This window comes from Sinohyriopsis cumingii, chromosome 3 (genome assembly GCF_028554795.1).
Source record: "Sinohyriopsis cumingii isolate HCF-2022 chromosome 3, ASM2855479v2, whole genome shotgun sequence".
NCBI lineage: Eukaryota > Metazoa > Mollusca > Bivalvia > Unionida > Unionidae > Sinohyriopsis > Sinohyriopsis cumingii.
Window position 1 is genome coordinate 105,915,617 of NC_142963.1, and position 26,352 is coordinate 105,941,968.

At 37.7% G+C, this 26,352-nt stretch overlaps 1 protein-coding gene across 1 annotated transcript in view; it reads right to left on the minus strand.

Annotated features, from left to right (window-relative positions):
• Positions 1-24,052, minus strand: part of LOC149803470 (cadherin-related family member 1-like) — a 42,214-nt gene extending 18,162 nt beyond the window's left edge. The window contains exons 1-10 of the mRNA XM_089953189.1: positions 23,812-24,052; positions 23,142-23,216; positions 16,609-16,799; positions 13,544-13,588; positions 12,766-12,852; positions 10,552-10,665; positions 9,999-10,115; positions 8,897-9,049; positions 8,516-8,600; positions 6,942-7,045 (exon numbers count right to left, since the gene is read on the minus strand). Coding sequence (XP_089809315.1) covers positions 6,942-7,045; positions 8,516-8,600; positions 8,897-9,049; positions 9,999-10,115; positions 10,552-10,665; positions 12,766-12,852; positions 13,544-13,588; positions 16,609-16,799; positions 23,142-23,216; positions 23,812-23,890 — 1,050 coding nt within the window. The 5' untranslated portion in view covers positions 23,891-24,052. The remainder of the gene's footprint in view (positions 1-6,941; positions 7,046-8,515; positions 8,601-8,896; positions 9,050-9,998; positions 10,116-10,551; positions 10,666-12,765; positions 12,853-13,543; positions 13,589-16,608; positions 16,800-23,141; positions 23,217-23,811) is intronic.
• Positions 24,053-26,352: the final 2,300 nt, after the last annotated feature.

Sequence of the window (26,352 nt, forward strand, 5' to 3'; positions counted from 1 at the left end):
AATAGCTGAATCTTTATAGATACATAGATTCATTCGTAACTTCAGTCCACATGCGAAACACTGTACTTCGTATCCCAATCCAGACTCAGGTCCCAAGTAGACAAATCCTATTCTAGCTAAAACATGCGAAGAAGGTAATCCTTCCCTATCCGTAGGCCATGCTTGAAATGTCCAACCGACAGGCACAATCACAATAGTCAGGCAAGAAGACTGGAAAATGGTAGGGTTTGAACTTGGAGTTCTCATTGGATTTCTCACTGGATTCTTGCTGTGGCGAAGTCATCCTTCTGGTGGGTGGCTATCCACTTACAACCAATGTTTTATACCGACATGTCCATACGGCAAAGTAAAGTGGTTGGGAAGTCGCACTCGCTTCTGGTACACGATTTTATAGACTTTTTCCAAGGGTCGACTGACGATGTGATGAGTGGGCAAACGTACAATCTTGTTGGGCTGATAGGTGGTCACTTTAAAGTGTTCATCTTTTCCAGACTGCAAGGCTTCTTTCAATACGCCAAAGTTCACCACTCGACTGGTACGATAATTCAGAGTCAATCCTTTCACTTTGCACTCCGTGTGCACTTCTCCTTGTTTGTCCCGGTATTGGTAGCCGTAATTTTTAGGACCGCCACTCGCGAAACTTAGCATCTTGTTGTCGGGGTGCTCGTCTGTCCAGGTTCCTAAACGGTCTACTTCGATGTCAGGGTGCTGTTGACTCGGGTGATCGATGTAAATGCAACTGTCCGTGTCAAAATACAGGACGCGTTCCCCTAACAGTTCTAAAGCTTCGTACAATTTTAAGCGAGCATGAGCTGTCACGTAAGCCGCAATGATGACATTTCCAAAGGGGTCGTCTTGTACAAAGTCCAGATCTTCTTCGTAATTGACTAAGATCAAATTTTCGCGAACGACGTCCACGTGTTTCATGAATTTGGTTTTGTCGTGAATCATCTGGAAATAGCGGGAAGGTTCTGTCAAATATTCCGTCTTCGGTAAACACGGTCGTTGTGCCATTTTGCCCCACAAGCAATTTAACATCACTTTGGCAAACGATCGCCTGCCTTCGTTTTTCTCTATGTGATCTAAAGAGATGCCTTCTTGTGCCCAGTATTTCTCTTTGAATGTCTTTTGGTCTTCGGGAGTGTAACACCAGGACGGATAGCTACTGGCTTCTTGCTTTAGTTTCAGAAAGGCATCCACGTAGTCTGCGAAAATCCCTTTCTGAGTGGGGTCACCCTTGTGGTATTGTTGTGTCTTGGGAAAGTGACAAATTTCGTACACTTCTAACAGTTGGTATCCCGTGTCCAGAGCTTTGAACAATTCTACGCTGACCCACGTCCCCGTCAAGGTACGTTCTTCCTGGGTGTGCTGACATGGTTGATCTTGGTTACACGTTTCGGCACAAGTACGGCACAAAGGAAACATCAGTTTGCCTTGGCAATGGTGAGGTAACATGGCATGGTACAAGTCCGTGGGAGGCAAAACTTTACATTTGATCAAACCTTCGTATTGTAGAATGTTTTTCAGGTCGATGTGATCCATTAACAATTGTGGATGCCCTGCAGGAAAGCGACAATATTTGCACACGTAGGGATACAGCGAACACACGTCCAAGTATTTGATTTTTTCTCCTTTCTCTTCGTCGGCTTGGTACAGCAAACAGGTGGCATTGGTCCTTCCTCCGTACAAACTATCCCTCGGGTTCAGCGGGTCCATGAACTGGTAACTTTCCACGACACGTTTAAATTCGGGATCGGTTTTCAAACGGTGATCGTATTCGTGTTCCCACATTTCCACCACTTGGTATCCTTCCTGTTCTAACTTTAGGCGTCGCTGACAAGTGTCCTGGTACAAGTCTTCCATGGTTCGTTGTAAAAACTGATTTTTAGTGCCGCGATCAGGGTAACAGACGAGGCATCCGTGAAATAAGCAACCGTTAAACTCGCACACGATCTTGGGGTTTTCTAAGCCATCGACCGAATGCGTTCCGATGGTCTTTTCGCCTCCTCCGTTGCGAGCATGCTGAATCCATTTGCTTTCCTTGTCACACAAGTAATGTAGCCAGCGTAGGGCTTTGACCGAGTATTGACGTTTGACATAGTTGGTCGTTTGAGGACTGATGACAGCCACGGTGTTTTCAGGCATGAATCGTTGTCGGTACACTAAGGAACACGCTTTGGCAATGGTGCAAGCTTCTTTCAAAGGATCGACCCCTCCGTGTTCCATGAACAGTTCTCGAAATTTTCCACAGCAACGTCGTAAAATGTCCACGTCGGAACGACACTACTTTAACATTTCTTCCTGAAAGTCGAAAGGGTCGGAGGCATGGACCTGGTACCAAGCGTAGAAATCTTCTCGTTGTTCGGTACGCATGTTGTCGGGGTTGTAATAGTGAGCCTCAGGCAAATGGGGTAGAACGGCATGTTGAATGGCTTCCGTATTGAAAAAGTGTGGAAAGTACCCTTTAGCCATTTCTGTCATTCCAAACGTTTTAGGCATTCGACTCAAAGGCATGGCCAAATAGCTCATCGAGTCTTTAAACTGTACTTGTCCCACTTGCATGAAAATGATTTTGGTGGTTCCGTTCAAAGTGACTCTAGGATGCTCGGTACCATGTTCCGTATATTATCTGAGAAGAAACTGTCCATCGTATCCGGAGAAATTGTGAGCCATCACCGTGGCTTGACGATGACAATCTCCGTAACGTTCGATGTCGTCTTGGCTCCACGACTTTTCGATGGGGTCTAAGACCCATCGAGCAAATTCGGCCAGCGTGTTCGGTCCTCGAAAGATTTTTTCACGTCCTCCAGGAATCTTGCTGCAGTGAGGGCAATAACTCAAGATAGGTTCTTGAATGCACTTCTCGCACGCTCGATGAGCCACGCAGAAATTAGGAATGTGAATACCGGTCTCTTGCATGCACTCGAAATCGAAAAAGATGAAATTGCCTTTCATCTTGTGACCATCGTCTTTCTCTGGTTGGGGTTGGTATTTTTGCATGTAGCATTGGTGTTCCAAATCCACGATTCGGTGACAAATGTGACATTTTTTCTTTCCTGAACATACGTGTGCCTTGGTACTATTGGTACGTATGCCTTGTCCACACGTAGGGCACAATCTCAGGAGTTGACAAGCACATTTCTGCTGTGAACCTTGCGTCTTCAATTGTTGTTGGTAACAGGTAGGGTTGACAAACGTGCGCAGACAAGCTGGACAATGCACTCGTTCTTGTCCTTCGTTCAGACAGGGTGGAGAGTCAAACATGCTGAGCATTTCGATCCACAATGTTTGTGTTGCTCTCGATTGTTATAGCCATAGTCACATTTCTCACAGTAATAACTGTATCCCAGGAATCCATTGATAGTGCTAATGGTATCGAAATGGTCATCGTGATGATAAAGGTGAATGTATTTTCCGTCGTTAAAGTCTTTCCCTCGAAACAACAGAGACCCACGCACTTCTTGAGGGTGCACTTTCAAGGTGTAGCGTGGAGCTAGGATATCTTGCAATTTTTGCATTTCAGGAATGCCACAGGGTTCGTCTTTGGGTAAACCGGCTTGTTGTAACAGGAGTTCTGCTTCACTTCGTTGTTTGGCTCGGTCCGATTGTTAAATAGTTTTCCAGGCTCTTTTCCATTCTGCCGTGTCGTTTTTGTTGGCATAGGTTCGTCCCACCACGATAGCCCTGGCTAAACACATCTGGTCTTGAGAATTGTGAATTTGGACGAGGCTCTTTTTAGTGCTGCGAAGGTTGTTGACCAATAACACCTTATTGTGTTGTCCGGTCCTTTGAGAAGGAGAGACGTGGGTCATGTCCAGTGTGGCTTTTCCATCGGTGATGTCAAACTGGTCATTAGATTGTTGCACGTGTTGAATTTTGTCCATGACTTTGGAAGCGGTCAATTCTGCAGGGCTGCTAAACTCGATCCAAACAAGGGATTTCAAACCGTCGTGTTGTATGGAAAGTCTCAAGCGATCGTCTTCTTTGGGTTGACATTGCCGCTTGAGTGTGGTGAGCAAAGAATCCCACATCACGGTGATGAACCCTTCTGCTTTCTCTAACGGTACGTCGGACTTGAAATCTTTAAACTTCACCGTGTATTTGTAAGCCGTGGTTCTAAATTTTCTAGAGGGACGCTTTACGGTCTCTTGAATGGAATAGTACTTTTCAGGGTTGATTAAGGGTAGTGAACTTTGTTTAGAGGGTTCGGATTCTGGTTCACTCGTGTCCTCTTCAAAATCACTGGCATGAATTTGTGCCAAGACTTCAGCCCTGGTACGAGGCGATAGATCACGTTTCTGCCTCTTACTTTCTTCTTCTTTCTTCTCAAATGAATTGGATCGTTTCATCTTGAAAGCAAAAAGTCAAATGGCTAAAGTTTAAACACCATGGGCTACTTTATAGTCATGGCAGACCAGCGTATATGAAGGGTATGTGTCTTGTCCTTTCGCTATTCATTTCACTCTCAAACCGAGTAAAACGATGGAAGAGACTACCCAGATGGAACGTTTCATCAGAGCTTTGCGAGGGGTCATTAGAAAATTTTCCTCAGACCAGTCGTCGGACTATTCTCCTTCCTTGCGAGATAAAAGTCAAGATACTTGCTATATCTGTCAGAAGAAAGGGTATTGGTCTTCAGAGTGTCCAGGCCGTCAAAAAAGCAAAACAGGGGTTAAAAAAGACAAAAGTCAAGATACCTGTTATGATTGTCAAGAAAAAAGACATTGGTCTCCAGATTGCCCTAAGAAACAAGAGGAGTCAGAAGAAGAGAGGGATTCTTCAGAGGAAGAAGAAGAGGAAGAAGAAGAGAAAGAAAGCAGACAGGTGAAGAAAAAGAAACAGAAGAAAAAAAGAAGAAGGGAAGAAAGTGAGGAGGAAGAGGAGGAAAAGAATGTGACTGTGAAGAAATTTAGAAAACAGAGAGAGTGAACAATGAGACAGAAGAAGTGTATGAAATTTTTAATGATGTTACGTTGTGAATTGTGAATTGAATTGTAAAATTTGTACCAGAATAGAAAGTCTATAAAACGTAAGTGTCTTTGGGTTTTGATTTTAAAATAAGAACCTACACTCACGCACACTCATATACAGACACGTACTACCGGGTAAAATGTTTTTTTTTTTTTTTTTTTGAGTTATTGGCAATTGAAAGTCTATCTCTTTTCGAGAGACGTGGGTGGCCCTGAAAAGGGCCTTTTTTGGTGCAGGGGTGAGTTTAAACAATCAACTTTAACTGTTTTAAGCCTTTGCCACGGCCAAGGCCTACTTCTGGACTGCGTACTGTTGATGATGATGATGATGATTTGGTTGAAATCACTAAGAGTGGTACCGTAGGCTTAGTCACAGGGTGGAGTGTTTAGCTCGGGAAGGTCGTATTCTCTTCGGTCGTAATAAAGAAGTCTGATACATTTGTTTCAGACTTCTTAACTCCACTAAAATGTCTAACAGTACCGTGACGGTTTGACTTTCACCCTCTTGTTTCTTTGCTGCTTCTTCTTCTTCTTCTTCTTTTTCTTACCTCTTCTTCTTGCTGCTGTTGCTGTAGGAGAAAAGCTTGTTCTGCTTCCTTTTGCTGCTGTATAAATTTCTCCAATTCTTCTTTCTGTCTCTGTCTAAAATTCTCCACGTGTGGTAATGAAGGAGAAGGTGACGAAGGTTCTGGAACAAATTCTTGCGAGGTAAGAAAATCCACATAATCCCAATTCACCTCTTCTGAAAGTAAGTCCGGGTTCCTTTGGGTAGTCTCCACCGTCGGTGCACCCCAATTTATCGTTTTCTGAGTTTCCGTCATGTTGAAAAACTGTCGCGTAGATTGACTGCGCACAGGCGCTAGCGAATCTATATAGACCACATGACGTCACAGACTGGTCTCTTCGGATTGGACGTGGGCTGATTGAATTTTGTAACGCGTGTTTGGATTGGTCAACGAACTCAATCCGTTTCAATCCTTCCTCTCCCTATAAATAAGTGCAGTTCACTGCATTCCTTCACCTATTTTCGGCACCCCAACATGTGGACCGACGTACAATCTTCCACGCTTGTGTCTTCGATGATGTTCCGGACGGACATACCAATGTATACCCGATCCAACTGGACAGTTATCCACAGGACAGACACCAGCCTGTGGATGCAAAGAATCTATGTGGAGCGTCAAGGATGCCTCAAAAGAGTGTTAATCTATGGTCCTACAGTTAGGCGCAGCCTAAGGACATGAAGAAGACCAATGCGGTGCCCTTTATGTTAATATACCTTAATATTAACATAAACCCAAAGGCCATTTTCAGGGCTACTCCAATATCTCGAAAAGATCTTGACTTTCATTGCCTACCCCCCCCCCTTTTTTTTAAAAACAAAAATAGAGACCCCTTCCTGTTTCAATTTTCACCTGTTCCATTTTCATAGATTCATCAGGTCGGGACCCTATTAAAATAGGGTCCCGACCCTGTTCCATTTTCCCTTGAGGCTCAATAGGCCCAAGATTATTATTTTTTTTTTTTTTTTGGCCTATGTTAAATTCCCTTGAGGCTCAACTTGCCCACGATTTTTTCCTATGTTAAATTCCCTTGAGGCTATAACAGCCCAGAGGTTTCCGTAATGTTAAATTTCCCATTGAGGCTATAATAGCCCAGTGTGTTTATTAATGCTAATTCCCACTGAGGCTAATCTAACCCCATATACTACTCATAATATTCACATTGTTTTAAATCGTGTCTATACTTCTGCCGGATATAAGCGAGTTATTACGTAATGTCGATTGCAATGAAAGTAAGGGTGATTATATCATGCTTAAACCCGCAAAATTTTAAATAGTTATTATTTCCACATTTTTATTCACCTAAAATTTACATAAAAAATATAAAAAAATTATCTATAAATATTAAGGGGAATTGTTATGAGTATTCTTTGCTAATGAGTAGGCGGAACGGTCTCTGTTCAGTTACCTTGATAACTATTCTTTGTGATATCCAACTTGCTTGAGAAGCAGGTCTGACCTGATAGATGGTACCGTTGTTTATGTCTATGTCAAAGAAACCACCAGATGTGTCTAAAGAAAGTAATATAATCATGTCAGAAGTTATAACGAATGTAAATCCATGCGAAGAATCTTAGTTTGGGTTGAATTTTCGTTCTCTCTAATACTTTTTGCGATTAATTGCTATGCTATTGGATAAAACATATATTTGGTGTGACCAACATTTTTAGCAGAAATAAATTGCAGACCTTCAGTGATTACACTATTGCTGGTACAAAGTAGTCCTGAAACGGTTAATAAATTTCTTATCTGTATTAAGTTAAATGAACCGTTACCTGTTAATCGTAGTCCTAAAGAGATAATGAACATAGTTAGAACTAGCAAGAATTACAGTGTGATCAAAATTTGCTAGCGTATAAAATTTGCATGTTACACTGGCAGACGCAAATATAGTTCCCTCTTCTTTCTGCAGGAGGTCAATGTATAAATTCTACATTTAATTGTCTTGTTTTATTATCCGCCACTTCATACAGTTATCTGTATCAATCAGGCCGATTGTCCTTATCACATCAACGCTAAGTGTTCAGTCTTGTGTATTGCTGACGTTTAAACGACTTTGACGCAAAACGACAGGACACCAGAACAATGTTGATCAGAATACGAATATATTACATTTTGGACTATGTGTTACAAGGTTATGGTTCACGTTTAAAGCTTGTTTTTTTTTTTTTTTAAAGAAAAGGCTTGTCATGAAGCTGATTCACATATTCAGTCTGTTTATCCAACTGTGTAATAAATATGCTTGGTATAACATGTTGAGAGGGGGATGTTAGGTTTACCAGTAACCTCATTTTGCAACCTGTTACCACTAATACTTATCAGGGCAAACATTACATCCCTAGCAAAAATAACACAGTATTCTCTTTAGTAGCACATGTCTAAGAAATATTTTTAAACATATCTTTCCATGAGTCCGGACAGACCAAAGTCGTAAATACAAAATCACGAAACGAAATGATAACAAGTTTAAACAAGATATGTATTCACGTTTCTACACAATGGTCAACTATAGCACAGTCTCAGTTAATAATAGATGCAGATATGCAAAGATCCAATAAGTAATTAAGTACTCTTCGTGCTGATTGTCAAAAGTTAGTTTCATATTACAAAAATTTCTTACTCTCCCCCCGCCCCATTTCAAGTATTCAAGACAGGCCCTAGGATGTGAGGGGCCCAAGGTAGCAGGCGATGAGCGGGGCCCCAAGCAAAAAAATTGCACCGCGAAGTGTATTTCCTGAAAGCGCGGGGCCCAAGGCGGTTGCCTCGTTCGCCTTGCCCCAGGACCGGGCCTGCAAATATTTTTCATTGCTGAATAAAATGAAATCCTCCTTGTATGTGATATAGAAGGGATCCACTTTGTGAGCTCTACTGGAATGAATTATTCCATAAACCAATACTTGTTAGCAAATTAACGCGGTTGCTAAAATGGCAATGTCTGCTGTCAGTATACAGAGGAAAATGGGAGGTGTATTAGTATCCTACCTTGGTAGAAGCTGTAGACGACTGGATGATTCATAGTATCAAGGTCTCGAGCCTTGATCACTGCAGGTTGAATATTCAACGCACCCTGTCAATGAAAAAGGAATACTTTGAAATAGACTAATCTTCATTTTTCTTTCTGGGGTAAAAAATAAGTTTCAGAGTATTGTTATCAAACAATATAAAAATTACCATGGGTATCCAGATGAAATAATTGAAGTCTCAGATTTAAGACTTTACATCTAGCTTGCAATAAGGTACTTGCATATTGTTGTCTTTTTTCAAAAATTGCATTATAAGAACATTGTTTAGCATATTCATATTCTTATTATGCATATCCATTTGGATGGTGTGTTACAGTTAAATAAAATATTAAGTGAGTACCACGTATGAAAGGTCTGTTACGGCGGTGTATTCTGGTACCAGACATGGTTTTTCACAGCCGGGATAAACAAACTCAGGTCCTTGGTCGTCCACGTCAATGACATTCACTTTTAAGGTGGCATAGGAAGTTCTGGCTTTCGTGTCAAAGGTATCCTAAACATAGAGAAATTGAAATTTTGGAAGAAAGTGTATTTTATAAGCAGACATATCATTATTGTTCAAAAATGCATTTATTTATTTATTTATATACTAGTAAATGATTTCAGAATGTGAAATGATTCATATATGCATATATTTCGATAAAAATGATTTGAAAGGCATGGAATGGCAAGTTGAATTAGAAACAGTTTAATATTTTCGTGCATCAGATATTCTCGTCTTTATGACCTTTTCAGAACGTGTTGCTCTCACCTTTAGTTCATGGGTATCTCTCATAGCTTTTATTACTTCTACATGAATTATAATTTGAGTCTGTCGGAAAATAATTTTATATTTCCTCTTAGTTTCTTTTCACTAGCATAAATATTCTAATATACAGCTGGCATATGTATAAGCAGTTTTATCTATAAATAGCGTCTTAAGGAGTACACAATCAAAGTTAGGCAAAGACGGCAGATGTATGTGGAACATTGTGGACATTTTTAAAAGGAAAATAATAGACGTTTGATTGTTTTACTCTGATTGCTATTTACATAGCCATTTGTATTGTGTTCAAATTCTTTCCTCATTTATAATGTTGGGTGTCTACGGGTAGCTTACAAATACTACGATGTCCATTAATGTGCTAGTTGCTGTGTTGTAATGTAGCTTAAGCGTCCTATATAGCGCCAGAATTATAGATATATCTAGGATAAATATATGATGTTTTGGAGATGGGTTATCACTAAAATGCACATTCTTCACGTGGTGGCAAGATTAAGTTGGTGGTAATAATTCGAATAATTTGTGTATTCTTTTGACCAAACTAAATTCAAAACATATTATTCCTACAAATGGAGTATTTAAAGCCGAGGTCTATACAGTTTCAGACGTTTCTTTGCCTAATTATTGAGCTAGCGGCACTTCATTACCGGTGTACAACTTTTAAATGACAAAGTCTTACCTTGACTGAAATATTGAGGTAGAAGTTTATGTTCTTCGACTCATAATCAAGGGATGAATTAAGTATTATTCGTCCTTGTATGGCATCATCCAACTTAAATATTCCCATACCGTCAAACTAAAACAATAAATGGTAAATGCAGAAGAACTATTACTTCGGGCCAATGCAAATGAAAATAAAACAATAGTACAAAAATTAAGTGGCGATGCCTTTTAGCATATTAAATCTGTATAAACATTTTCAATGCAGCATTTAATCTAGTCTCTTAGAAAGAAAATCAAACAATTACCATTCTTACGGAATTAAACATTCTTGCATATGACATAGTGAACAGTTTTCATCGTTGAATATTTATCACTGAAATCATCATGCTCTCAAAGCATAGAGACAAAAATACAAAAGGAAGCTGCACAGTCCCTTTTAAGTTTCCGTGTCCATATTTTGCATATAAGCCAAATATTCTAAATTTTTATTATTATTATTATTATTATTATTCACAATTTGGATGTCTGGATATTATGCTAAAGCTTGGGAGAATATTATTATATTTTACCAGGCGGATACTATGTGGATGAATTCCGAAGTTGAAAGTGGTCGACGTCTTGGGTCTGTCTTCATCTGATGCTTTGTCAAGAAGACTGTACACAAATGTTCCCACCGTCGTGTTCTGTAACAACAAGTTTCTCTCTTACAATTGACAAAAAAAAAAAAGGATTCCGTCCACATGTCTGATAAACTATAACAAACATCAATTCACTGTTGAATAATAATGTCGATGGCCCATTTTGAGTCATCACATAAGAATGGCCAAGTAAAAGATTCCGGTGGATTTAAATAGCTTGATCTGATATGTATACAACTAGTGATCCTTCTCGTCGAAGGCCAGAGGAACTTATAAATGCGACGGTTCCGTATCCATCGTCGGTCCTGCGTCTGGCCTCCTTTAACAAGTGTTAGTGATCGCTATTTCTCCTAAACTGGGTTATAAACTGTTACACGTAGTTTAATCCTTAGGTCTAAGGAATCTTATATACAAATGGTACCACTTAAAGATACAATTAACTGCCAAGGTGGCCATCTTGAAAATCTTGTTCTAGAAATTTTTTAAGAAGGGATGGCTGTATGGACAAGGCGCATTACTCAGACACTTTCATGATATATAGATGGATATAAATTAATCAGGCGCGACCTCATTTTGTGAATTTTGCTATCACCGCTCCTTCTGAACTACGGGCAGTAATGCTTTGGTTGCAGTGAAAACACGTTCAGCTGGTTGTAAATATAAATCGTGAAAATCGGATCTCCAGTATTTGGGAAATTTTGTTATCATTATTTCTCCATATTGATGGTCATTTCGACATGGGAAAATAGGAAAACGAATTTTGGATGATATGCGGCTAGTCCAAAATGAAATTAGAGCTGATGTGATATCCATATGGCTGGCATATAGAATGTCTTGTTATTGCTACATCCTCTGAAGGGAGGGTTATATTGGCTTATGGTTTCAGTGAAAGGCTTCTTGAAAATGGTACTAATCTGCACTCTAATATTGCCGCTACATTGGTCATCATGGAATTGTTTTTAACGCTACATATTCTGAAGTTAGGGTCATAATGACTTAATGTTTCTCTGAACACTTTTTGCAATATAAATTTGTCCCAGATGAAAAAGATAAATATATAAACCCCAACCTGGCGGTCAAACCGCCCATCTTGAAAATATCGTTATTGCAACTCATTCTGAAAAGCTTATTATATCATCATGGAAGGACCACTGGACATGTCTCAGATACTGTCAGAATATACAATCATGCAAGGTTTGATTTAAGTCAGCACTGTCTAATTGTTTGCTTGGTTTCGTTCACAAACTATCGTAATTTAAGTCATTGACCACTGAACGTGCACTAATCCAAAGTATTCGTTAGATACATGTACATCCAAATCAGATAAAATGTATTCATGTTGGCCGGAAACTTTATGTAAAATAAATGTGGAATAGTATATAGTGTTTTGCTTTAAAATTACTTTTGTGGGTGCAATACCATAGGCTTGATGGCTAAGAAAATATATGCTGTATTTTGTGCAACAGTTTGGTTGAAAAAGCATGACGTTCTGTTGTCACAAAAAATTTGCAAACTTTTTTGGGATGGTGCAGTATCCTATGGTCTTGCTTTTATAATAAAAAAAAGGATTACGGAGCAATAATATGAAGCCTTAGGCCTATGTGTTTTTCTTACAAATTAGGGAGCAATAGCATCGGACCTTGCTTTTCTTGAATATAAAGGGAAAAATAGCGTATGGTTCGTGGCATGTTGTAAGAATCTTTTATTAGTTATGTTAGAGATTGTAATAATATCAACTGCAACATATAGCCAAAATAATGATTCAAATGAATTACAATATGAATTCATAAAAAAAAAACTATAAGGTGTGATACTGTTGAGTATTGTTAGGGACTGAATGCATTATGAAATACCTGCCAGTGTACTAATATAGTTATCAAGTTTATATAATATTCTGCACCAAGCTGATTTTACTGACACATCAAAAGGTTCATTTTTATTATTAAATGGCATGACCACCAAGGAAAGTTTCACGAGTCTTGTATCTGATTTATGGATTTTGTAGGGTTTATGAGATATAATATTAATCAGAACATATCTCAAAATACTCCATTGATGGGAGGGTTTCTTACCTCTGTTATAGTTAGTTGTATTGGTATTGGTAATAATAGATCACATTCAGTATACTCAAGGAAGTTTCCTTACCTCTGTTATATTTAGGGGTCCGAGGACTGATAACTTTGGATCAAATTCGTTAACATCATTGATAATGACTCGGATGTGTTTATTTATCTGAAAGAAAAAAATGAGATATTTGTAGTAAAATAAGCCCATCTTTCAACATGTTTCAATGCATTTGAAATTCATTGCAAAATATACTATTGGAATAAAACTTTTGAAGTACCTCAGGTCTCTGCAGACATTTATAATTTTGTCCAATCAATTATGAAATAAATAATATTAGTAATGCCTGAGTAAATATTGAATTGACGTTCAATGATTGAATTCATTAATTTATTTAAATAATTAAAAACTCAGTTTATGAAAGTTAAATGTGTTATTATTTGATTTGGTGTTCTTGTTCCTGTTACAAAAAATAAATCCTGCAAAAAGAATTATTCTTATCGCTAAAATAAATTATCGAATGCTTCTGTTGTTATTAAATAAAATTTCCAAAATAGGCATAAAGTAAAAATATGTAGGTTTTACTTTATGTTTCAATCAATTGTTGCTGGCATCATGATTACATTTTGGAACAGGTCATTACTTTTATATTGTTTATGGCCACGCTGTTTGCCATTTATTTTCAAAAATGGCGAGGAACTTGAGCTAGAACCATCGTAAGTATGTATATGTGAGGCATATAATATACAACAATCACACACACACACACACAGAGGGACACACACACACAAACACACACACGACTGAGTTAAAAATCGTGATGTCAGATAAATAAATAAAATAATAAATAAAAACTTACAGGTACGCAAATGAAATCTATATATATCGTCTGGACTGCCTCGCCCTGTAAAATAGCAGGACATTTATTTAACAATACGGTTCAATTATGTTGACGTGAAGAAACATTTTATCAACTTATGAAAGAAAAACATAAATGGCTTGATATGGGAATGCTTATTGTTGTCTTATAAATCTTGCTTAACGTTTCTTTGTTAGTTCTGACGTATGAGGCATGGCGATAATATAATTTTTAGTTCACTTATGTCTACTTTTTAAAAAAAAGTCCCTCAAATTTAGGTCGTCACCGGACATATTGCTTATTAATCTAATAGGGCAGGCCTCTGTTGAAGACTGCCATTTTGTTACAAACAGGATAAATACTCTCTCATTCTGTATGATTTGTCACTTCAACTCCAGTGCCAATTTTAGTCTCAATTTTGATTTATGTTGCAAAACATTTGAATTACTGTGTGGGGTTTTAATTCTAGGTTTTTAATTCTTAACCTAATTAAACCAATCAGGGAAACAGGTTAGAGAAAAATTTGTTGACCAAATCAAGCAAACATGGCATGAGTGTGCCTATTTGTTCGAATATATTTTGTCTATAGAATCTAATACATTTTATAAGATTTAATGTATCACCCATACTGTCAAGAGGTCTCTCTTGGTAATTGAGATACCTAAACCACAAACTCTCCATTTCAATATGGCCGTTCCTAAGGGTTCAGTCGATATGATATAGTTGTTTATTTAATTGTAAATTTTTAAAACATGATATAAACAAACTGACACCAAAACATTACGTTACCAAACCAAACATTACCTGGTTATGTGGCTTTATTTAACAGAGATGATGCAAGAGTTAGCAAACAGATGACCATAGATTTAAATTTCGTCTTACACTTGTCTTACCCCCAGTTTATATTCGCTTGCCTGATTATTAGTTTGCCTTATTACAACTTGTGTTGCTTGTCTCCGTACATATTTGTATTGTGTTTTGTATTTTAGTCACACACAACAGTTAGGCGCCTCGACTTGAATCAAGTTTCAAGTTGCAGTGGTCTGTTGGTTTGTACAAATTTTCTTTATATGCTTCTCTGCTCATGTAATTAGGGTCGTAAAGCCATAGATTCTTGACCACTTTACTTCTATATTGAAAAAAATCATTACATATATAACAGTTTTGTCTTAAAACCCTAATGATTTATTAATTATAGTGCTTGGTCTTGCTGCAAGCCAGGGGTGCGGGTGAGGGCTGGCGCTGCCATAAAATGACTGTAGAACTATGTGCCTTGGTTAAGACATCCTTTTATCTATGTTGCCTTTCCAGAAAGACCCCACTTAAATACTGCCTGTCCGAAAAACGATTTCAACCCTTACCGCTCAACAGGGCAAGTCTAGAGCAGTTTGTCACACACTTATTATTCATTACATGGTCTGTTCCGAAAGAATCGAATTTGAGCGTTTGCAGTTCGATAATAGTTTAGTTTTGAGACTTGATCAATCAACAAAAGAGTCGAATTTGAGCGTTTGCAGTTCGATAATAGTTTAGTTTTGAGACTTGATCAATCAACAAAGTCTTGTTAAATTTTGAGCGGTGAGTTCTGAAAGACCAGTATTTCTAACCCGTCAGGGATATTTCACCAATTACTTGACATTGCGAAATTATAAGCGGCAGGGTTCTTTAACAAATAGACGGATGAAAATAGAGAAAATAACAGGTTACAGACAGCTATATGTAATCCTACTTAAGCGACGTCGTAAGATTATAATGGAATGTTCGTCTCAGTGATTCTAAGCGTATTCTAGTATTGAAAAATGTGAATACTTTAATAAGCGCGACTCAGAAGTGCATTTTAACTATAATATTCTCACATTTTAATGATATACTAAAAGTGGCTTTTTTAGTAGTAGTTCAGTATATCAGCCCCAAAGTCATTGTTAGGTATTTCAGATGTTCCATCAGTATCAATCAGTATCAAGGTACCAGTCATATGTGGCGCTGCTGAATCAAAACTCTTGTTCTGATCATTTAATTCTAGCGTCTATGGGCGCTCTACAGATAGTATGTTCTACTGCGAGAATGACAAATGTAAGGTGAATTTGTTTGCATTTGCAACATGCATAGTGAAGTGAATGTTGGCATAGCTCTATGTTACTTTCATGTACTGCGACTAAACTTTCTTTGGATATTGAACTTGTGGAAATTGTACATCATCTAGATAGAAAGCAAACCAATATAGCTGCTCCCTTGTGTTTGAGAAATCAGCCTGAATTAGTCTAAAGTACATTATCTTTAGCAGTTATTCAAATAGGGAAAACTAATTTTACCAGACTAAACAGTGCCATTTTTTTAAAGTACAATGAACGAATTACAGCATATATAAGAAGTACCAAAAAAAGTTATTTACTCATTTTCACAATTTTTTTATATTTTTAATTCCAGAACGTGAAAATGACCAAGCGAAGATATATATATATATATATATATATATATATATATATATATATATATATATATATGTGTGTGTGTGTGTGTGTGTGTGTGTGTGTGTGTGTGTGTACATCTGAAATAAGGCCAAGCTGTATATTCTATAACTCAAGTTATACCCATCACACCCAAAAAATGGAATTCAAAGTTATTTTAACAATATCTAAGAATTACAAGCTCTTTTGAAAAAGCTAATATTACCAGTGAGGAAAACCTGAGAAATTCTTTTTCTGTTAAAATCTAACCGAATGCATAATATAAAACTGTAGCGTGCCACCTATAGCTTTGTCATCTGATTGTCACGTGATGAATATCACGTCATCTGACTACTATGATGGTACAACAACACGTAAAATTATAAAATTGACAGATTAGTTTTATACTATAGACCTTTTTCAGGAAGTCGAATTTGGGTTATTCCACTACAGTATTTATGCATGCGCAATCAACGTAGGGCAACTTTTAAGCGATTGTCATTAACATAGTGTATGTTCGTGAAGAAAGTTTGAAACAAATTTGTAAAGGTTTGACATCTGTACGCCACAAATTGATCGCAACACAGATAATTAACCCCTAATACGAAGCCATCTTACCACTGTTTGTTCTAATGCCTGCAGATTCAAACTTTTGTTCAGAACTATGGAAAATGACGTGTCGTTCTGAATATCTCCAAAATATGTCCGTAACACCGGCATTTTATCGGGTTTGATGTTTGGGCCGGTTCCGGTGATAGTGTAGGTGATGTTGATGGAACGATTTTTATTGGTATTGATGATAATCGATCCTGCAAATAATATATTGCAAATTATATATATATATATATATATATATATATATATATATATATATATATATATATATATATATATATATATATATATATATATATAATGGTATAATTTTTATTTGTACTTTCTTTCGAGCACATTCATTAATAACAATGATTTCCCCATTGATTAGTTATCCCCAAATTCCATTCTGCATAAACTTTAATGAATATTATCCATCCTCTTAATTTGAATGTCCACATTTAAGGGAAGCAAACTTGTTGTCATTCAAAATTATTTATTTAATTGTCTCAGTGTAATGGCTCTAAAAACGTTTTTCTCTTTAAAGTCATGAAAGTATGAAAACTCACACAGCAGGTTGTTATTTACCCCCGCCCCCCCCCCCCCCAAACAACGTCAACGATTACATATATCAGCAACTCTACTTCAAACCAAAATCCAGTGTGTGAGAAAGTCCATAATTAAATAAATTTCAAGCAGTTCTAAACTAAATGATAAGACCTACTTCTATAAATGGAAAGACAAATATATATATGTATATATCGAGGATCTCAAATAGATAATGATTTAATATTGAATTTATGAAACGAGTTGAACAATATTGAGTTTCGTAAGAGCCATGTCATGCAAAAGCTGAACGTTACTCAACGAGTATCATAAATTTAATATTAAATCATTATCCATTTTAAATTCTGCTTATCACATATTTTCTTTTTTTATTGGTAAAGGTTTAGAGAGAAAGAAGAATAAATAATTTCATTCATTCTGACTCCGGCGCTGCGCTTTGCACTTGTTGCGCATAAAATAGTCCTGACCCAATTCTATATCTATTAACATTTAAAGGTAGGTTTTCTTTACAAATTATGAATCAAAGAGCAATTGTATTTCTCAATAAATAGAACATTTGACACAAAAATCATCTTTCAACACAGAGTGTCCCATGAAAATTCCGTGTGATGTCACATAGTTTGATCAGGGTTAGATTCGACTATCCAATAAAGTGTGCCAGCTTCACCTAAAAGTTAAGATGTTGGATATTCGTGCTAAGATTACTGGATACAGAAATTATATATCTACTGACATTTATTTGTGACCGGATAAACATCCAAATCAATCCTCTATCAAAGCTCATTCCAAAGTGTGTGTGTGTGTGTGTGTGTGTGTGTGTGTGTGTGTGTGTGTGTGAGAGAGAGAGAGAGAGAGAGAGAGAGATTTGGATTTTTAACGTAGCTTTAATAACTGTTCAGTCACATCGCTACGATGTCTGCAGTGTGGCAGTTTCTAGTGATGTCCAGCACTAGGGCATCGTGCCGCATACATATAGCATGATGTCTCACCCAGTCACATTATCCTGACACCAGACAGACCAGTCCTAACAATAACATCTTAATGCTGAGCACCAAGCGAGGCAACTGTTAAGTACAAGTTTTATAAGTCTTTGGCATGACTCGCCGAAGTTCGAACACGCGACCTCCCGCATCCGAGGCGGACACTCTAACTAATAGGCCACCGGAGGGGTGGGTGAAAGAGATCCCACTCATGTTAACCCTTTTGGCCTAATAAGAAACATAGGTACCCAGACCATGAGGAAAGAGATACTAATCATTTGGTAAAATGGGTGTACGCGGTTGTTTCAACCTTTAAATATTTGTATGGGGGTTGGGATAAAGAGAGGAAAGAAAAAGAAAAAACATTACTCTACTTGAACTCTACTCTGTTGTCACTGCTTTTCAGTTATGTGGACCTTTGCTTGGATAACAATTTTAGTGATATCCATTCTTATAATATGGCCCTAGTTGACAATAAACAATCACGCAGGGACTCGTATTATTTGTTTACGTCGTGGCTTTGTCCTGCACTGTCTTCGCTTCAGTATTTTGCTCCGTGTTCATCACGTATCTGGCCTTCAAAATAACTGAGCTGAAACTCTTTCACGTTAACAGGTACAACAGCTATGCAGATGAAACTCCATAATAGGAACGGGAACAACTGGCATTATTAGACGGTGGGGGTGGGGTGATATTGTCCGTGTGAGTTAAAAGTGCTTTTTCCCCTTCTTCAGTGGAGGCTTTGGTAACACTACGTCGATTTCTCAGCTGCTTTAAATCTCGACTTTAAACTTTTTGGTTTTCAAGTACCAATTTAACACTTTTCATTTCATACATATTTAACCAATTTTATGAATCATCTATATTTACATATGTCTCGGCTATTGGTTATGTGCACGTACGGCGCAACATTACTGACTCAGCCAATTCCTTTCTTATTCGAAAACGTCTGCAATTGCTTCTTAAACATTCACCACAAAGACTAACAGTTTATAAATGTTTTCCACTAAAACTCGAAATAGTCCCTGTTCCTTCAACACAGCTATATTTAAATCAATGTTTCTCCTAACGTTTCCTGCGTTTCTGTGGGTGGGGGAAATGGCGGTTCGACATCCAGATTGCAGAAACCCAAAGTTACTGCAGCTCTCTCAGGACTGCATCAATGACGCTTGTTTAGCAGTAGAGTTCATGCATTATAGAACTCTAATGGTAGCCTACCCTCTTTCGCCTAAGTGTCATGCCGAAAAATGTGAAAGACCAGTGTCTTGTCCATGCACTGCGGCAGTATTTACAACTGCAACGGTATCATTCGTGATCACTCTTCCTTACCTCTTTTGGGTTGCCAATAACTAGGCAGTAATTCAACCAAATCTTGCCAGCATTAAACCTTAGTTCTTCAAGCGTCATAGTTGTAGGACAGACGCAACAGCAGAGGCTGTTAAGTAGGTTCTGTAATAAAATTGGATTCGAGTCCTTGGTAGGTGGAACTCAGACGCCAATAAGAAATACATCCGCCTTAGCGATATAACTTCCAGTTTGTAATTCAGTGATGACCACGTTTGTTTTGCACATCAGCAAAGGACTTTTAAATGCATGTTCGCCGTTCTAGTTTTTCAGGTCCACATACAGACACAGCGGTCTACGTAAACAGACGCTCACTTCATATTGATTCGTTGAAGATAGGACAGTCTTAGAATGCTTTAATATTCAAGTGGGATTTAGTGACCTTGCATATGAACATAACAGGACTCGTTGGTGTTCAGACGTTTCTGCATCATCTTCTGAGAAAAACAGTTCGAAACACAACATCCTTCATGGACTGTGACTTTGAGTTGTGCAAGACTAGTTATTTGAATATTCCTTCTTTTGTTTCCCACAGGTCACCTTCAATTTGGTGCTACATAGAGAGTGTCGTGGGTATTTCATCCCTCTCTGTGTGATGGCGCTCTTTTAAAGCCTGTAAAGTAATGTTAAGCAACTTATGCTAAAGTGTTCATAGAGAAGCTATGCCATTATAGCGGTAACTTTACAAAGCCTTGTAGTAAGTCACTACAAGCAGCCTGCAGTGATAGTCAAAGAGTACGTTATTTTTGCATCCTTAATTCTGATTTCTAAAGACCTCAACTTGCAGTTTCATTCTTAAATTCAGTTAAATGTCTCTCGCTGTCCTTTTTGCAATACACAGTCACCTAACCACGTTTATGTGGAGAAACAATGGTGTCTGAAGCGGGCCTCACTCTACGGATCCGCCGTGAGACTAGGTTTAAGAAGCAGAAGAAGACCAAAGAAGCAGTCCCACTTTCGCTAACCCTCTCGGGATGACAAGAAATAAAACGGCCCTTTTCAGGGCCGCCTAGGGATATTAATCATTTACCAGAAATGTGTGTATATATGTCTTTATGTCTGTGTTTTGTGCAGCTAAGATTTTAAACCCCTTACCTTTCTTTCGTGTTCGTATGGCATATTTTTTTAATTATAAATAATTGATTATGTGTGAGAGTGTGTATCTATTTCATGTCCCCCTTTTTTACATCTTAACTCCCTCTTTTTGTGTGAGAGTATGTTTGTATGTATACGTGTCATGTTTGTGTATAAACATTTATAATCTTTTCGTCAGATAACAGGGGTGTATGTTAAATCGCAATCAAAATCGGTTGCTGGATAGTACGGTGTGTGTGGGGTGGGGGTGGGGGTATGTGTGATTTGGACTTTTAACGTAGCTTATCAGTCATATCACTACGATGTCTGCAGTGTGGCAGTTTATAGTGATCTCTAGCACTGGGCCATCATGCCGCAGATATGTAACATGATGTCCCACCTAGTCACATTAACCTGACATCAGGCAGACCAGTCCTAACACTAACCTCTTAATGCTGAGCGCCAAACGAGGCATCTGTTAGTACCATTTTTTTAAGTCTTTGGTATGACTCGGCCGGGGATCGAACCCACAACCTTCCGCATCCGAAGCGGACGCTCTAACCACTAGGCCACCGGAGCGGTGTACGGTGTGTGCGTTGGATTGTATTGAAAAAGCGGTTGCTATATGTAATGTGCTGGGTTGTAAATACAAATTATAACTTTACCATTCCAGTTTGTCCCCAAAAATGTCGACTCTTTGTATAAACGTTTGATTTTTTTTTGTCTCTACACAACATTTTACATTATAATAATTTTGACCGTATGAACATTTGATCCCATAATGCCATCTCCATGTTAAACCTATGGAAAATTGTAATGCTGGATTTCTCGTATATCCCACATGAGGCATTTCAATTTTCGTTAGACCCCAAATACCCAAGTACAACTACTGTGGTGCCGATCTCATACATAATATGTCCACGAGGCTTTCACCTTTAAAATCAGGTTATCGCTAGTACTTTTTTAAGAAATGGTATTATTGGCATTGGGGGTTCTTACTCAAAGAATTCTTACAACGTCAAGTTGCTCTACTAGATACAGCTGGTCCTACATTACATAAAAATGATGTCAGTATGACCAAACAAATGTTTTTTTTTTTTTTTTTTTTTTTTTTTTTTTTTTTTTTTTTTAATTTCTCATCGCAGCTACACCTCGTAAACGGATTGCAATCCCCACGTTTGAAACAAAATTCTTGCTTGGTAATATATAGCTATTTATGCATTTGTCAGATGCTGAGCTAACCCATAATGTACCTACCCTGACAACCATCCTGGAAATCGTATATGTCTACTTATAGGAAACAGATGGTTTGATCGCAATGGAGTTTTAACTAAACAGTATTATGAGCAATGCATACCTGGTTCTGAATGAAACTGGTGTTCATATGAGCGACAAAGCAGCATCAGAGTGGCCATCTTTAAACTATTGCTTTTACAGCTTCTTTTGCGAAAAGTATGCATTGACAATTAAACGTTTCTTGCGAGAATTAAGTGTTTCTGAATGAAAATGGTCACAAAAATACCAGCCCTTTTGTGAAGAAGAATATGAAAGCAGACTGAATGACTCGCGCAGTCAAGTCAAAGGTCATTGATTGCATTTGTACACTGCAATGAACTTATAAACACACACACACACACACACACACACACATATATATATATATATATATATATATATATATATATATATATATATATATATATATATATAGTCTTTTCATTTGCACTACCTTATGAACATGATAACACAAATACGTATGAACGGATTTCTTATAAATCCAGTTTCTTGATATAAATGAGGAATACCTTAAATAAGATCACTTAAATAATTGTGGGGTTCTCTATTATTCGAAAGATTGCTATTTATAGATTTAACCAAAACTTAGCCCTTGGGTACACCTTGACACTGTCAAAGGCATATTTGCACAAAGCATCGTAAGACACCTGAATGCAATGCAGACCTTTTAATTTTGTTAGCTAAATGCCACTTGTCAGATAGGCGGCCAGTATAGCTGATGGAGGATGACTCCGGTTGCTTCTTTCAAAACTTATTTAAATTCTACATTCAATGTATGTATGTGTGTGTGTGTGTGTGTACCAAAGTTGTCACTAAAGTTAACCTCAGTTTTAAAACTACATATGTAAAGGGTCAATTTATATGGATTTGAATGTTTGGTGGGTTCTATAATTTTAATTCTTTCTTTTCTTTTGCATCTAAAATGTTTCTGAAAGTAGTGGAATAAATGTATCAACCTATGTGTAATTATTATAATGTAATTTAAGTACTCCTAACAGCTAGAATTCAATAGAATTTATAGTTTCTGACGTGCATATTTGAACTCAAATGGCCAAAATGTATGGTGTAATGACTAAGATGGGAACATAGACCATAATATTACATTTTATTTATTTCACGTTAATTTCATACATCATTCCTGCAAATTAAGACCGCATGGGTAGTGGTTGGATAATCTTCCATACTTAGATAAACTGAGGAACTCGCAGAAAAGTAACGGAGCAAAGAGTAACTGATCCTCGACGAAAAACAAAGCGCGGACAAATAAGAACATGCTAGTACGTGTGTATTGCTTACCAGCTGGTTGAGTTTCCGGCAAACTTATTATATCACGTATACTGTTGGTGACATCTTGACAACTTTGTGCAGACACTGAAACAAAATTTGATATAGTTCTAATTTTTAATTTTATGTCTCACGTTCTAATAAATTTAGAATAGGAAGTATATAAATTGTTTGAAGGCAATTATATGACTTCATACCTGTCCAGTTTCATTCCATACTCTTTGCATTATTGATCGTGGTTTTACGAAATATGTGTACGCCATTGTCGAATCCTGATCTGATTGCATCAGGTACGATTCAACAAAATCAAGTGAAAAAGGAGCAATGTATTGACTAACCTATTTTCTTCATATCATTTACTTTTGTTGAGTCCATAAATCGCTGTCTGTCACTAATTTTTCTTCACACCAATAACACAAGAAAGCATATGGATCGTTCGTTTTGTCAAGGCATATTGCTTTTGTTTCGAGAAAAGAAAATAAAGACAAGAACATTGATACTGTTTTTGGTTACCGCTACAGCTTAGAGAACTAAAAGGAGAGAACTAAGAATTCTTTGTCAAATAATGCCAAAATTTCATCTTAATACTTAAATTAGCCACTCTAGCATAGTACATATTCCCTATGTCACTGAGTCTGAAAAATAAGTACATACAAGTTTGCAACATAAAATATTGACTCACCTGTGAGTAAATGAAATTGCCATGATCCTAAATGGAAAATATGAATTAGAATCAGAGCAGTATGAAGTTTGGACACCATTTCTTAAAGTTTTTTTTACAGGTATAACGAAGCACATAAAACACGAACCCAATTCACCGTTCTCATATAATTTGTTTCCTTACTCAATATCCAAGACTGCCAGAAACACTAACATTTATTTACTGCAACGATAACTTATCATTTTACCTCCAAACTGCGACAAAGACACCGTAAATCTACATGTCAACTATAAAACGAATGCTGCTATGAAAAATACCATTTTAATCAATTCCTTCTATTTGTTTTGTAACAGCATTTTAAAGCAGGGTGTAGAGGCCCACTCCATGTAATTTTGACACGCCAGAAAGATTAGATTATGGCCACGACAACACTGTAACCTTTTCAGATTAATCAACATTCCATCTCACAATGACTTATAGTATACTGACGTTACTACGATTACCTTCAATGTGGAAATCTCCGTTGTAGATATATGTGTAATATTGTATTGTATTGTATTGTATTGTATTGTATTGTATTGTCATGCAAGAGTTATAAACTTCCCCTGTTAACCAAGTAAAGGGTCAGAAAATCCAGTGAAACATAATAAATTATGATAATTTAAAAACACAAAAATTACCAATAATTTAACTAGTACCTTAAAATGTAAACCGTAACATACAACTATAACATTTTACTCGTCCGAAAGACCTGTCGTCCGACAATCGGTAAACTAAATCCTTTCCAGGAGATTTAAGTGACAGTCCCGTTACACACACACACACACACACACATTGAGCATGAATTAAACAAGCATAAGTAAGGACCAACAGTAGTGTCAAGATACTTTTATGCAGACTGCCAGTGTTGAGTTGCCCATAACTAGAAACCGCTTAAAACGACCTCGAGCAGCCAATTTATTATAACAGCTGTAGACTACTTTCAGGTAAATAGTGTTACAAATATGTAAATGGAGATATGCTAGAGCTTGAATAGAGACATAAATCTCTTTCATTGTACCCTGGCACTTGTTTCCGTGCATGGCTGTCAATAGAGCACACACACGCACGTAGAGACAGAGAGAGGATGTTTACTTGAAACGAGTGAATAACGGATATATTTTATCGAGTGGATGAAAACAATATCTAAGCCAATCGTGAAAATATTCAAATGCTTCACCCACTCGATCAAATATATCCGTTATTCACTCGAAGCAAACAAATTTTATGTTTTTATTGTATGCTAAAACGCTTAAAATTATTGGCTAGCAGATTTCTTACTTATCCCGTTCGCTATTGTCGGCGGTTAACTGTTTATGTTCTGCTGTGTTTTGTATCTATTCCCAAAGAAAATATCCCGTCTGAAGGGAAAACAAACAGATTTTTAAAAAATGAAAACAAATTATATGCACATAGTTGGGTTTGAGCTTTATTAGTCTGCAGGCGGCTCTTGTACACCCTGTTAAGATACCACTATGTACGCACGACCGATCTCTATTTGGTTACTTCTGCTCCTCTTGCATTTAAGAAAAAAATAAGACTGTCTCAAAATTGTGACCTGCGAAGATGCTAACTCGTAGCTAGATGTGCATTCATGGCGTCAATCGCTTTGCGTGCCTATTCAGAACAGAAGATATCGTTACCGGCTTAGCAGCTGCGCTTGTCACCGCTTGCTGAGCTGTAGCAAGCATGGTCGTCGGCTTGATCAAGTCCGCAACTTTTCTGTCGGTTTATCTAGTTGACAGTGACAGTGACGTGTGTGGGCAGCGGCATTGCTTTAGCCTCCGGATTTACCAACTTGTTTACTTGATCTCGCGTCGCTTCAGCGGCCCTTTTACTGGCCGCTCCTGCCAGTGTAGGAAGCGCGTCGTTTTCGAGGCCGTCTTATGGCATCTGCTGCGCAGTAAACCACCGACTTGGCGATGGGAACTATGCATGTCGCGAAAGACCTAATGTCCACAGGTACCCCTTTTACGATGATCCAAAATATATCGCCGAGCCAATCCTCGTGATGCACACTAAGATTGTACAGGTGTGGGCCAACATAATCCGTTTCATTTGCATTGCTTCGTAGAGTAGCAACTGCTGTCGAGCAGGAGGGCGATCCATGATGTATAAGCTCACGATGAATGTCTCTTTGCGCAGGTCTAACAAATTCATATGCTGGTCTTTGAGCTAAAATTGAAGTTTATTAACGAGTGGGTTTGAAAACTAGGTAAATTGTCAGCAGTGGCGAAAACGACAGGAGCCAGGTCTGGCGGCAAGTTATAAAGCACGTACCCATGTTCGTCCAGACAAATCCATCTCTCTTATAAATTGTTTCTTAGGAGAATACTTTCTTATATTTTTTACGTCACAAACGAGTTCAAGTTTTTCTATTTTTGAAAAATATGCTGCGCTTTCGCCTTGGCAGCAAATTCTTCCAAATATTGTTTGCCATTTTAATTAAAACTATTTGGGTCAATTCTTTGCGCAGCTTCAGCCACCTAACGCCCCGCCTTACGCAACTTACTAGCCTCACAG